Genomic DNA, 15,291 nt, shown 5'->3' with positions numbered 1-15,291 from the left:
TCTACTTTTAACAGGTTTATTCTATTTATTTATATATTTATTTTGTTCATCACTCTATTTTTTTTTTCTAAAACCGAATACTATGATCTAACAAGTGAAACATCTTAAATAGTTCTGTGATTTTAATTTATAGGTATTTTGAATGTTAATATCACCGTTTTATATGTATTTTATATAGTTATTTTCTCTGTGATCCGTTTTGTTTCATTTGGCAATAACATTAATATTTTTTTCACCATTTAGAAGTGTAATATCCATCGCTTTTAAGATATAACTCATAATGTGTAATGTAAGAGCCGTTTCCACAAGAATAATTCAAACGAAATCGAATATAACGGCAAGAAATTTCTAGATTTGATTTTAAATTTTTCAGATTTCTCTGGAAGGCCACAAACTTGAACAAGAATAGGATTTGTTTTTTTTCTCTCTTCGGTTCAAAGTTAATAATATATGGAAGAAAAGGAATAATATATGAATAAATTGAATATGGAAGAAAAGGAACCATCATCATCATCATAATCTGATGGAAAACAACAGAGATTCAATCTCCAGGAGTCATCATCATCACGAATCCATGATCATAATCAAGACAAAAAAACATAAATCATGAGCAAATTAATAACCATACTCGGGAATTTTATCCACACAAAAAAAAACAAAAACTGAAAATGAAGAGACAAATCAGAAGAAGCTGTAGGAAGAAGACGCATCTAGAGGATGAATGAGGTAAGTCAGCACCAACGCCACCACCATTAGCAGATATGCAATCCCTTGATCTATCGATGTCCCTGGTAAATTAAAAAAAAAACACTCTCGAATTCAGATCTGGACAGAGAGAGAGAATAAGAAGGGAATGTGATATCGTGGAAGAAGATACTTACCATCACTGGTCGGAGCAGGAGCGGGAGCTAGAGATTGAGCGCTGGCGAGAGACGAGATGACGGCGAAAACAAATGTGAATAACGCGAAACCAGTAACGTAACTCCTTGACGCCATCTCTCTCTCTCTCTCTCTGTTTCTTTTGATCCGACGAAAGAAAGAAGCTTGCCGGAGTATCTGCAGAGGCGACGAGACAGACCGAGGAGGAAAGAGAAACAGTGTGAGGAATGATGAAGTGAAGAGGCAACTTGTTTTAGGTGTTGGTCTTATAGCCGGTAATTCACCCGGTTCATGATTACTGGTTATAACCGGTAATTCACCCGGTCAAATCTATTTACCAGTTAGCTGAAAATTCAAATGCATGTTTTTTCGTCGTTTCTTTTTCCTTTTTTTTTCTCTTATCAAATATCAACATTGACATCGCTATCTTTCTAGATAAGTTTTATTTTTTTAAATAAAAATTTAGGGGAAAAAGGACAAATTTGTTATATTCAAACGGTTCAATTCGGACGTAATCGAGAGGCTAACCAAAGTTCAGTTGTTGTATTAAGAAAATATTTAAAATATTATAAGTCTGTTACCACTTAAGAAAATATGTCAGGTCTACGATTTATTGATTATTGCCTATAGTTTAGTATTTAAGGGTTAATGTTGAATATATAATTTTTAATAAATAATTATTAAATATTTATTAATAATTTTTTAAAAGTTAGTTTTATCATTACTTTTTTTTTGATAAAAATAAATTTAGATCTTTATGAAAATGGTTATCATTTAGAACTTAAAAGTAAATTTGAAAAAAATATTATGGTAAAATCACAATTACTTTAGTGTATTAGTTGGTATTATATCACTTATTAAAAAGTTATGAGTGTACAGTGGTTTTTTCCATCAATTTAAACGTTCTCAGCAAACTAAACCGGTAGTTCAACATTTTATGGACAACAAAAGAAGGCTGTTTTTTTTACTACGTGCGAGGTTATATGTCCTTAAATTCAACGTTTTTGGTATATGAATGAGTTCGGAGTTGTAAAAACTTGAAAGTGAAAAACGGGGAGGGAGGAGTCTTAGTATCTATATAGCCATGATTATATGACCAATTATATACAAAATTGATTTTTTTTTCCTACCTAATTTTTTTTAGAAATCCACTTTTGAAATTAATTAAGTAAGGTTAAATTCAATTTAATAATAATGTAAGAAATCAAATTTTTATTACTGTTGAAAATTTTGGACTTAGTACGAGAACTTTTTATTATCCCCATGAATCAGATAATACTATTGTATTTCCTATGCTTGTATTGCTTTTATTTATTTTGTTTATTGGAGCTATAAAAATTTCATTCAATCAAGACGGAACAAACTTTGATATATTATCAAAATTAGTAATGTCGTCGATAAATTTTTTGCTTACCTATCTATGTAGCCACGATTATATGACCAATTACATGCAAAATTGATTGTTTTTTCCCACCTAATTTTTTTAGAACTCTACTTTTGAAATGAATTAAATAAGGTTAATTTAATTTAGTAATAATGTAAGAAATCAAAATTTTATTACTGTTGAAAATTTTGGACTTAGTACAAGAACTTTATATTATCCCCATAAATCAAATAATACTATTGTATTTCCTATGCTTGTATTGCATTTATTTACTTTGTTTATTGGAGCTATAGGAATTTTTTTCAATTAAAAAGGAATAAACTTTGATATATTATTAAAATTATTAACGCCGTCAATAAGATTTTTGCATACCAAATCAGAAAATTTTGTAGATGTGTATGAATTTTTGAAAAATTGAACCCAAAACTCTTGAAGAATATTTTCCATTTTTCGGTTATGTATGGAAAGATATAAAAAATGACCACCATTTTGGGTATTCACTTAATTTTGTTAGGTGTAGGGCTCAGACACGCGTCGAGGCTCTCAATACGATTTAATTTTGTAACTAACTGACGTTTAAAAAAATAGAATCCAAAAACGAGAAAATAATAAATTAAAAAATGGGTACAAAAACTTATTAGACACCATAATATCCATGATATCAATGAAATTTATTTTCACATCAGATGCCCCGATAACCTAAGGGTTACAAGGAATGCTATTTCCCAATTTTCTCACTCGATCAAGATACTAGACATTATGGTTATTGTAATGTATCTGTAATTTGATTGAAATTTTTACTATATAGAAAATTAAAGAAAGTAAAAACTCCTTATCAAATTAGCAAAACAAAACGAAGTTTTTTAATAAACGAATCATTGTCTTTCAGGATCTTGATATCTTCCAAATAACTTGTAAAAACTAACATTCTTTTGGTTTCAAAACTATCTTCAACAATTGAGAACAATCCATTGCAAATGTGATCTGAAACTGATGTAATTAAATTTCTCTTACATTCCATCGCAAATAAATGCTTCTACTTCCAAGTAAAAGGGTGAAATGATAGATCTAATATTTATTGCTCCCATTAAACTATCAAAACCCTCTAAGATGCTATACAGCCTTGTCCCGAATGTTTGTCCTAGTCTTTACAAAAACCATCTGTGAAACGCATTTTACCCGGTATCGAGGATAAAGTTGTAAGTTCAATCCCCCTAATTTGAGTAGTTCTTTGTATAACTGTAGTTTACACCTCTTTCCAAAGTAAAGATTATGTGTCTGCCACTTTAGAGTGTCTTTGGGATTCATATCTATTTTGCTAAAAATTTTATTATTTCTTCCGTTTTAAATATAGCATTAATATCCATATATATTGATGATTTTTCATATGCGAAAAATCCTCTAGTAAAGATGATATATATTTGTAAAAAATTCGTTAGTGAAAATTTTTTTAGGTCAACTATAGAATCTAAGAGAGTGTTCAAATATGGACAGCAGTAGACATTCAAAAAACACATGAGTATACTGATCATTTAAAAATATTGATATAATCTAATTTGGGTCTGAACAAAACAAATGATTAGTTATTATTGTTTTTGTTATAAAAGGTTTTTTTAACACAGAATAAAACTTAACAATTTAAAAAAACGAATATATAATATAAACCGACGGTTAGTTTACTAAATGTCAGGACATCAGTATCAAAAAATGATTCAACATTTTTATATGAGTAACTAAAATAAAAAAGTGAAAAATAAAATAAATTAGTCATTCATTTGACAAATTAGTTAATATTAACTAAATATAAAGCTTGTGTTAACAAAAAAGCTTGTGTTAAAAATACTTAAAAAGTTTCTCAAATAATGCGATGGCCTTCCAAGGCCATGTGATGTATTATCTTTTGTTCTGGGACTTCTATTTTTATAATTTTTATTTTGTATAAATTTATTGTTAGCATTTTGTTAAAATATATAAAAATAGAGTTATTAACACAAATAGACAGTTTATGTGTTTTTATTACACTCTAGAGCACATTGTGCTATACAGACACTTTCTTGTGGTTGAATACCAAATTATCCTCAAAAAAGCAAAATCAAAGATGGGCATTTGAGTAAAACGACATTTTATGCTAGTTAGGCTGGTTAGCGATTTTCTTTTGCTTTTATGGTTTTTTTTTTCTTTTTGAATTTCTCTTATTTTGTGTGGTGGACTTGAAGAAAATATTAAATTGAATTTATTTTTTGACTTTTTTTTCTTTGATGGTGAAACTTCCTATTCTCCTCGAAAACTTTGATTTTGATGACAGATTTATTGACTAGGGAGATGACGACAAGACAAAAATGACCGAGGAAGAAGAATGCCGAAGGTGAGTTCTTATTTATCGTTTTTCATGTTTTGGGTTTATGTCAGTTGTTCCGAACCTGAGATATATATGGTGTAACGCTTCTTGATATGGGGTTTGTCACCTCGTAGGGTTTCTGACCTTAGGAGATTGTTGATTAAGTATGTGTTTTTTTGTGTATATCAGGTGAGTGTGCAGCAAACGATGGAGACTGATGAATCTGAAGTCGGGTGGGATTGGAACAATGAAATAGTGGACAGGAAGCTCGACTACATGGTGGGCATGATTAAGGAAATACACATTTGTAGTTTTATTTTGTTATTCTTCTGTTTTGTTTTCTATGTTTTTCTGCAATTATTAGTTTTTTCTATGTAATCTCAATCAAAGAAACTGATGTTGTTTGTTCAATAATTGTAGAGAAAAATACATGCTAAGTGTTCGACAAAATGTGTGGATACTATTAAAGATGTACATATGGACAACAAAGTATAAACAAGTAATGTAGGCATTCTAAGCACACATGTGTACAAATAAGCAAATGTACAACACATATTGTGTACATGTGTACAAATACATTATTGTTTCGTTAGAAAGAATACATGTGAACAAGAGTTCATATGAATATTTATCGGTGTACACACGTACACTACGAAGTTGTTACGAAGTTGTACAGATAAGTTTTGGTGTACATGCAAGTTAAAGATTAATACTGAGAAATTGTGCACAAACAAAGATGAACAATGTTTTGTTGTTGCAGTAGCTTATAAAATTTATTAACATTTATATGTACATGATGTACACGATGATTGTTTGTCCACGTGTACACAATCTTGACTCGACATGTACATTGGTTGAAAAACAACGTGTACACCTATTACAAAATATTATAACCGCATATATACGTGTCACATGTATTTTAATGTCCACATGTACAATGTTTTATAAAGATTACATATACATTAGTTCTTTGTACACTGCATAAGTTATGATATCTGATGGGACCTGAGTCTTTAGCAAACATTTGTGCCTAACGTTTAGTTTGCATTTCCCATAGTCCCAGTGATGTAGTATATGATCATTATCAATTTGAATGCTAAGAATCAAGAATATACATGTGAAATTAGTTTTATGTTATTCGTTCCAAGACAAGTCTGAAATCACAAATGCATCAATGTTCTGTTTAGCAAGCGTACATGTGAACTAAAGTCATGTGGATACCTATAGTGTACATATGGATAATATGAAGCAAAATGTACACATGTACACTATGAGGAAAATGGACACATGGACATCCAACTGAACGTTTTTGTAGAAAATTTACATAGGAGTCTTGTGTAGATGGTTAAGAAACCTTTAACTATAGCCATTCCAAGAATTCACTAATAATGTGATCCCTGTGAATGTAACAATCATTTTGAAACGAGGCATCTTAAACATTAAACTTTTTATGCAATTAAAACTTAAAATAATAATCTAAATGACCTTTTATTGGAACACCAAAAAAACAGAAAATTGACCATGGAGTATCCATTTATTATTGTTTTTGAATCGAACAACAATGTGTACTGAAAAAGATAACACATTAAAATTATGTGTACACATGTACAATGGTTTTGATGTACACATCAATCAGTAACACTTGGCGGGTTACTTACATGAGCCGGTCTGTAGACTCGGATGATTCAAAATATTCCCATCAACAAGCCATAAAGAGATAGGAATCTTTTCTTTTACATCTTCTTGTGGAGTTAACTAAATGGAAATAACAAAGGAAACAATGTCAATCTTTGTTCATACACACGTCAACAATTTCTCTACCCATCCATGAAAACAAAACAAACAAAAATCTCTATAATACACATATTTTTACATAACAATTTGAAAAATCTCAAAAGTATCCAAACTTCTAACTTTCTCTCCACCTTAGAGATAATAACAAAACATCATTTTTATAAGGCTACAACTTTCAAAAGTTTGATGAATAGCAATTGGTTCAAAGTTAGAACAAAGATTGGTTCAAAGTTGTAAGCTTTGACTATATGTAATACAATGAGATTGCTAAGACTTTGTGAACTTTTATAGAAAAGAACCAGACTTTCAAGGAAACTTTGAATGGGAAAAGAGATGGTTCTTACCATATCAAGTGCGGCAGCGTTAGAAGGATGGAGAGTGGTGGAGGAATATGGTGATTATTTAAGAAGCCAACGAAGGGTTTCTTGACTGCGGTGAAAAGGTGGTGGTTGGATCCAAAACAGAAAGCTATGTTATTGATGATTGATGTGGAGTCGATTCTGCAAACCCAAAATAAATAATAAATCACTCACTTTGCTTACAGAGATCAAAAGAAAGAGATGATTTTGAAGAGAAAATCTGAATCGTTAAAGGTTAAAGTGCAAAAGTAAATCCAATGGTTAGGAAATAAGACAAAAATAAATCTTGTCAAAAGTATTATATTTAATCTGGGTCGTTGAGTGGAAAGAGAGGTATGTGGTGAAAGTTAATTCCAGTTAATATAATGGTTGGGTTAGTCAACTGATTATTGTGACGTGAATAATTCATTTAGAAGAAGGAAAGTAGTTTGAAAAAAGTGTCTTGGTAGAAGAAAGTGATCTATCGTGTAATAATAAACTTAAAACTGCCTCTGGGTGTTATTATTTCATAAAAATATGTTCTTGACAAAAAACAATTTTATATAATTCATCTTTTAGAGTTTATGGTGGGGCTGACTGACAGAGTGGCAGCCAAGCTCAACAACATACTCATCATGACTCCATGAGTCTCTCCAATTTTTTTTTTCCTTTTTTAAACAATGATTCACGTCTCTTTTCAAGCTATGTTGTTTTCTGATTAATTAACTGCTAGCAGGTGTTGATCAGCGTGATTATCGGTTAATCAGTACATATTTGTATTTTTGAAAAAGATTTTCGTATCTCATGCATGTGGTTTCAAAAGAAAACAATTCATGTATAATTTGATGGCGTTCTACAACCTAAAACATTTGTTGCTTTGTTTAGGTAATTTGCTTACACGCTCTAAACAATTAAGTTCGGTTTACTTTGGCATAAGTTATTTGTTTATCGTTCTAGTGCCGAAGTAATATTTCATAATTTATGGTTTTGATTGATAACTATAGTATAAAATATTTAGTGAGTTTGTTTAAACATCTTACCATTTGAATTTATTCCACAATAGTTTTTTTCGGTAGTGTATGATGATTATATATACTTGACTTATTTTACTTTGGAGCACCTCGGTTGTTGAATGTAAGACAATGCCAATGATTTGTTATATAATTATATAGTTGTTAACTGAATGATTGATGTAATCTTTATGGGTGGCTATTTTACAAACTAGTGAGAGGTATTAGCCGTTGGATCAGATGCATCAATCATTTTGTTTTTCGAACTCGATAATCTTTTTAAATGACTCGAACATGAATGTTGCAGTGCGAATAATCTAGAGTCACCTTGTATTTTCAAGGTGCTTAAACATACAAAAAGTTCAATAATCAGCAAAAGTATATATAGAAATTCGATTTATGGTTCATTCCAAAAAGGAAAGTTACACACAATATATGAGGGAAATAGTTGAATGACCTATCGTTCTCTCCCAACCCCGGCAGCTTCAGTCATGATAGGTTTAGTAGTTAATCTTTGCTTAGCATATATTTTTTGCCGCCTACAGATTTATATATGACGACTGAAAATTAAACAATTATTAGTCTTGCTATGAATTTTTGATTAAAGAACTTAAAGATTAGCACAAAGAGACCAAATTATAGCGGGACTATGAAAAGGATGCACTGATGGGCTTGTGAAGTAGCCATGTGCCCTGTGAACCAACTTGCCTCTTTCGGTTACAATTCTATTAGCAATGTTTGTCACATATTTGATATTTTACAAGAAGATATTTATCAAACAAAAAATGCTACCTGACAACAAAGGCGAATGGTAGATAGAACTGCTAGTGTCATGATGAACAAGTATCCAAAAATCGATATTTTGCCAATTTACTGATTGTAGATTCATATGCTCTATGATATCCAAAAAATTCATTTTCTTCTTCCTCCCTTTTTCGTCCCGACTTGTTACAAGGGCAAAGGAGAATATTCAAAAGACACTTACCTGGTTGATGTGAAACATGACTTGCAAGAGATAGCATAGACAGTTAAAAAAAAAAAAAAAAAGAGATAGCATAGAACCAAAACCTTACAGATATTGTATCAAGGAAAGATATTATTTTTTTGGTGAGATGCTATTATACCAAGGTAATATATTATTTTGATTTTTGAATATTTTTAACTGATACTTTTTCTTTATTTTATATTTTTGCTTACAAGATTTTTTATTATTGTAGTGGTAGTTTAATATTATCTTCTGAATTAAATATAACAATCATCAGATCATGATGAAGCCAATCCTAAGGCCAACTCCAATGAGACACCAAAATACTAATATTTGGTGTAATTTCTTTTATATTTCAACATATATGTATTTCTTTTATATTAAATACATATATACTAGGGACTTACCAATAATACTACTATATGATATAAATAAATATATGCATGTAGTGATAAATTTGTAAATATGATGAAATATTTGAAACGTTCTCGGATGGTATTGGTTTTGTAGAGCTGTTGCATCTGCTTGGCTAGATATGGAGACGAAGAAGAAGTTAGAGAGCTGCCATGTGTACATGTCTTTCATGTAGACTGTGTAGACAAATGGCTCAAAATTAATTCTACTTGCCCTCTCTGTAAAAATGAGGTCAGAGAAATCAGCACTTCTTCCTCTTCATAGGACAAAAGCCTCATCGAAACAAAGAGTGAAATTATTTTCAAGCTATTTGGATGCATCGAGTTTGTGTTTTGTATAAATAGTTTTTCAGACTTGTTTAGCTGAAATTTTTTTATTCATTTTGTTTGTGGTAACTTTCAACATCAATAAATCTCCAAATAATGGTGTTATATGTTTATCAAATGTTAATTTCCATAGAGATGGTTAAAAAGCTTAAACAGAGAGACGTTGTAGTGGGGTTGAATAAAATAATGTGACGGAGTTAAAAGAATACAACAACAACAAAAAAAGCTTGAAACATCCTCGTAAAGTATCAAGAGAGGGAAAGAAAACGAAAAAGACAAAAGACCCCTTCTTTCTATGTGCCATCGACCATGAGACTTGATACCAGTTATACACATTTGGCGTTGTTACAAATCCAAACATCTTTTGACAGATCACCTGTCTTGTGTAGTCCCAATAGTTCATGGCTTGTCTCGAGAGTTCTCCAAACTCGGATGGGATAACACCACTTAATCCATTGCTTGACAGATCTAAACCATACATATAATCAACTATTCCTCCACTGTACTCAGATTCTTCAGTACCTTTGAGTGGCTGAAACTGGATTTCTACAAGGAGGTTTGAGAAGGTGACAGCCTGACAGGTCGCACATCATCATCTTCTAGCTGAAACCTCCGTTGCTAGCTAATCATATGAACCATCTCTAAGATCGATGATGGTGAGAAAACTGACAATTGATTATCTTCCCATCTCAGTTACTTACGAAATGATTATTTTTAATAATAATTTCATCTCTTTAGATGGTATTTGATTCTATTGAATTTGAATGGTAAATGATAGTTTTTGAGAACAATACTTAGGTTCACGTCTGAGGTGAACTTATGAATTCACCTCTTTCCATATTTCAATCAAATTGCCATAGATATTAATGTCACATAAATAAATAAATTATAAATTACAAAAAAGTAAACTTTAAATCATAAACTCTAAATTCAAACCCAAAATCCAAATCTTAGATCTTAAATTTTAAACCAAACCCTAAACTCTAAACCTAAATATATACTCTAAACTCAAACTATATACCATAAATCCTAAATCTAAATTTAAATCCTAGACCCTAAACTCAAATCATAAACCCTAAACCCAAATTCTAAACCCTAAACCCAAACTCTAAACCCTAAATCCTAAATTTTAAACCCAAACTGTAAACCGTAAACCCGAACTCTATACCCTAAAATGTATTTGAAAATACATTTGATGATCATTAACCCAAAGGTATTTGAAAATTTTGGGTTTATAGTTTACAGTTTGGGTTTAAGGTTTAGGATTTAGGGTTTATAGTTTGGGTTTAGGGTTTAGAGTTTGAGTTTAGGGTTTATGGTTTGAGATTAGGGTCTAGGATTTAAATTTAGATTTAAAATTTATGGTATATAGTTTGGGTTTAGGGTATAGGTTTCGGTTTAGGGTTTAGGGTTTGGTTTAAAATTTTAGATCTAAGATTTGAATTTAGAGTTCTAATTTAGAGTTTATAATTTAAAGTTTACTTCTTTTGTAATTTATAATTTATTTATTTATGTGACATTAATATTTATGGCAATATGATTGAAATAAGGAAATAGGTGAATTCATAAGTTGAACCTAATTATTGTTCAGTTTTTAATATCCAAAATAACTTATGATAAATCTCACTTATGAAATCCATATTTTCCAATAAGAGATGATTTAATAGGATTTCTATAAATGTTATATCCAAGGGGATTTGTAAAACTTTTTATAAATACATCGTCCAATAAGGGATTACTGGGCAAAAACCTAAAATTTTATAAAATCCCAAGTTCAATAAAAGCCATCTGATCTCCAAGGAACCTGACCAGTGCCATTTTCAGCTCACTTGATATCCTTTTGTTAGTGTTGTTTGGCTGTTAATACTGTGCAGGTCGTTAGAGACTTTCTAGGCAGTTGCGGTGTTGAGTTCAAACCCTAATTTTGACGGCAGTGACTGGATTGTTGAGTCAGGCTTCTAGGCGCTCTCTGTAGGTTAGTGTTTCTCAGTCCTTCTCTTTTCTAGTTCATCTGGTGTTGAAGTGACGGTGAAGATTACAAGTTTAGATAAAATTTTCGGAAACTAATTATTCTGGAAGTGATATGGAAAATTGTGGTATCCAAAGAAATGAGATGAATCTCATTTTTCTGTGTCTACAGTTAATGGTTGAGAATGGTAATTTGATATTTAAAGATTATCGATCCGAGTTAACGGGATGCGATGCCGCTGATGGGTTGAACAAAAATAGTTAGTAAAATGTTTGATTTGAGTAATTTCTTTTGAGTCAGTTTTTAATCGGATATTTATTCTTATTTTCTCGGGTCAAATTAATATAAACATTATTAAAAAGGCATCTAATCCTCGTGTCAAAATTGGAGGTAGCATACACCGATATACGGCAGCAACTCTGCCTTGTTCCACCAAGCCTAAATTTTGTTTTTTTTTTTTGATTAACAGGGGTATCTCAAGCTCATGGAGAGGCTCATACTAATTCCCAAGAAGAGATGCAACCTACGGATAGACTCTCTCTCCGGATATTCAAATGGATCTTAAAGCATAGATCCATATCCGTGTAAGGTGACCAAAATAATTGTGACTTAGTTTCACGCAGCAGGTGAATCGAACCTGAAACGTGTTAGCGTCACAGTCTCGTCTCCTTACCACTCGACCACAATCCATTCGGTCTCTAAATTTTGTTTTTAAAAAATACTAATAGAACAAATACAAAATAACTGATTTTAAAAATATTAATTTCCGAAAAAGCAAATAACTATAAAATTACTTGCAAATCTTTAAAATACAATGGGTCAGTTAGAAAATAAAATTCCAAACTAATAAAAAACTACCTTACAATGGGTCAGTTAAAAAAATAAAATTCCAAACTAATAAAAAACTACTTATATAATTGACCTAACCCTAAACCGTGTGGCTATCAAATTTGGTGATAGCATACACAACCGTCATTGTTCCCCCGATCACAATGACCAATTCAAGAAAGAAACCGCCCCAGTCGTGAGTTTACTAAAAACAGTTTTCCCCTTTTAATCGAAATTCCAGGGTTTATGATCTCTAAATTAGGGTTAGATTTGTATACGTTTGTGTCCTACGTTATGTACGTAACTGTTGCACAAAAGAACGAACATTTATGGAGTTTAGTTTTCACTATAACAACATTCGAATATCAATAAGAAACTACGAATTCATCTTCTTCTTTTTTTTCTTCTAATAAATTTCAGTAGGTACACTGAAAAAGCTAGAAGAGATCGTGGATCAAAGAAGGGTATTAGTATTACAGGATCGTGGGATCTGAATATTCCGTTAGATCTCCTGTACGAGATACTTTCCTATCTCGGATTGAAAGACAACATAATAGCTTCTAATATGCAAGACATGGCTTGAAGTAGCAGTTTCTGTCAGGAACTTAGAGCCCCGTCCTTCACTTTTTTATCCACAAAGAGGATCATCAGATGACGGAAACTACGTTCTTTTGGACCCATCACGGTCTGCAACATATAATCTCAATTTTCAAGATCTAAAGGGACTTAGATTCTCTTGTTCTAGGGATGGTTGGTTGCTTGTGTGGGGAAAGTGCCCTTCGGATTTGATATTCTTTCTAAACCCGTTTACCCGGGAGCGCTTCTACCTACCCAAGGGGTCATGCTACTCCAAAGACGACTATTGCTTGGCCTTCTCAGCCGCTCCTACATCAACTAGTTGTATGGTGATCTCACTCAGCTATACAATATTGTTTCATAAGGGCATCACATATTCTGTGATCAATACTTGGAAGCTTGGTAAATCCGTTTGGACCACCCATCACTTAGAGCACCCGTTACCTTGTCACCATAGGAAACATTATTTTTGGGACATATGTTGATTCTCAAATGGTATCTTCTATTGTCTCAGTCCCGCCGGCCTCCTTGGGGTTCTTGACCCGTCTAAAGAAACCTGGAATATTCTTCAAGTGAGACCGGCCTTTCCAGTATCTCTGAGTAAAATGTTGATGACAGAGCATGAAGGGGACATCTTTGTAATATATACACGCTGGGGCAACAAATCCACCGTGTTTAAACAAAACCTTCTACACAAGGTATGGGAAGAGAAGAGAGAGGTTGGTGCATTGGCAGTATTTAAAAGTTACCATGCCTCTTTTACAAGAGCTGCTCACTTGAAGATGGAGAGGAACAGAATATATCCATGACGTATTATGTATGGGCCACTTTGAAGGTTAATTTCTGACTTCATCTTTTTGTTTTCTCTTATGAAACTTTATTTACACGTTCATTTAAAAGTTTGATTTACTACATAAATTGTGTTTTATATGATTAAGTTAGTTGCAAGTATATACATTGTTGCAAGTATTTACATTGTGCTTTATATGATTAAATTGGTTGTTATGTTCAAAGTTCAAACAATGTGAGTCTGTAACCTTGTGCTGCGTTGAGCTGCATTGGCGCTGGATAAATGGCTCCATGCTAACGTACTCTGAGATCTTAAGGCGTATAGCTTCCTTGCGCCATCTTCTAAGTCATTTCATTCATTTCTCTACTATACCCGAATCAAATGTTTTCTTTCCTGAAATCAAATCGATATAAAACCAAACGAAATGCAATTTTTTTTTGTAATATAATTCATACAAAAAAAGAAAGCGTCAAAAGAGAAGCAGCTTTATGAAGATCGTCTTGTCCGGCTATAAAATTTGGTGCGTATCGCGGATTCTCTGGTGAAATCGCGTCAACAGTTCACTTCACATACACGAAAATGTTTCATGCAAAAGGGATACCTGATGCATGTCCTCGGCTCTCTCCACTCTCCTGACGCTTGGCTTCATGGGTGTAAGTCCCTGTTCGTTTGTACATCTGAAAGATGCATCTAGATAGTCCATATGGATGCTTTATCCAGATGCTCCATTTGGGTGTTGTTCGTCTTTGCATTTCGTTTATCTCGGTTTTGGCCAGAAATTGTGTGTTTTCCTGTTTTCACGAGAAATTGCGTTTTTCAGTTTTCGCGGAAAATTACGTTTTTCCAATTTTGGCGGGAAATTGTGTTTTCCGGTTTTGACAAGAAATTGTGGTTTTCCGGTTTTGACAGGAAATTGCGTTTTCGGTTTTGGAGGGAAATTATGTTTTCCGGTATTGATGGGAAATTGCATTTTCTCGGTCTTGGCGTGAAAGTGTATGTTTTCGGTTTTGGCGATAAATTGTGTTTTCTGGTTTTGGTGGGAAATTGCCTTTTTTCCGATTTTGACGAACGATTTTGACGGGTTATTGCTTTCTTCCGATTTTGGCGAGAAATTACGTTTTCTGGTTTTGGCGAAATTATGTTTTCCCGATTTTGAGGAGAAATTGTGTTTTCCGATTTTGACGGGAAATTGTATTTTTCGGTTTTGGCGGGAATTTTTTTTTTTTGACGAAAAATTTATCAAATTTTTGGTGAAGACTCATCTTCATCCAGATGCTCCGTGAAGACTCACCCTCATTTGGATGAGAATTTGAGGTGAGTTTTCATAAATGCAGTTTGGGTGACCCATCTGAATGTAGTATTTTAATGTTACAAAACGAACATTAACTTGCATCTTCACCCAGATGGATCACCCAGGTGAGCAAACGAACTGCACCTAATGCGACGAGATGTTAAAGACCTTTCATCATATTTCGAGATTATTGTAATGTGAATTGACCTGTATGATCTTCTTGTACTAGCCCATTGCGCAATGGACATTATCAATGAAAATATTGTTGACAAGAAGAAAAATGTAGCAAATAATTACTGAACTGTGAGAAACAATGATCATAGGCTTCTTTTCTCTCTATTTATCTTTGACAGAAAATCTCCAACAATA

General features: G+C 32.3%; 1 protein-coding gene and 1 pseudogene across 1 annotated transcript; one reads left to right on the top strand and one right to left on the bottom strand.

The window, feature by feature from the left end:
• Positions 1 to 460: 460 nt before the first annotated feature.
• LOC108845931 (arabinogalactan protein 16) lies at positions 461 to 1,126 on the bottom strand. The gene is made up of 2 exons (XM_018619131.2): positions 882 to 1,126; positions 461 to 788 (listed from the first exon to the last, which is right to left on the bottom strand). The coding sequence occupies exons 1-2, from the start codon at positions 994 to 996 to the stop codon at positions 682 to 684; spliced, it is 222 nt and encodes a 73-aa protein (XP_018474633.1). The 5' UTR covers positions 997 to 1,126; the 3' UTR covers positions 461 to 681.
• A 3,476-nt stretch (positions 1,127 to 4,602) lies between these two features.
• On the top strand, positions 4,603 to 13,700 carry LOC130509979 (F-box/kelch-repeat protein At3g18720-like; annotated as a pseudogene).
• Positions 13,701 to 15,291: the final 1,591 nt, after the last annotated feature.

This window comes from Raphanus sativus, chromosome 3 (assembly GCF_000801105.2).
Source record: "Raphanus sativus cultivar WK10039 chromosome 3, ASM80110v3, whole genome shotgun sequence".
NCBI lineage: Eukaryota > Viridiplantae > Streptophyta > Magnoliopsida > Brassicales > Brassicaceae > Raphanus > Raphanus sativus.
Note: the sequence above shows the minus strand (reverse complement) of the source record. Positions and strands in the feature narration are given on the sequence as shown.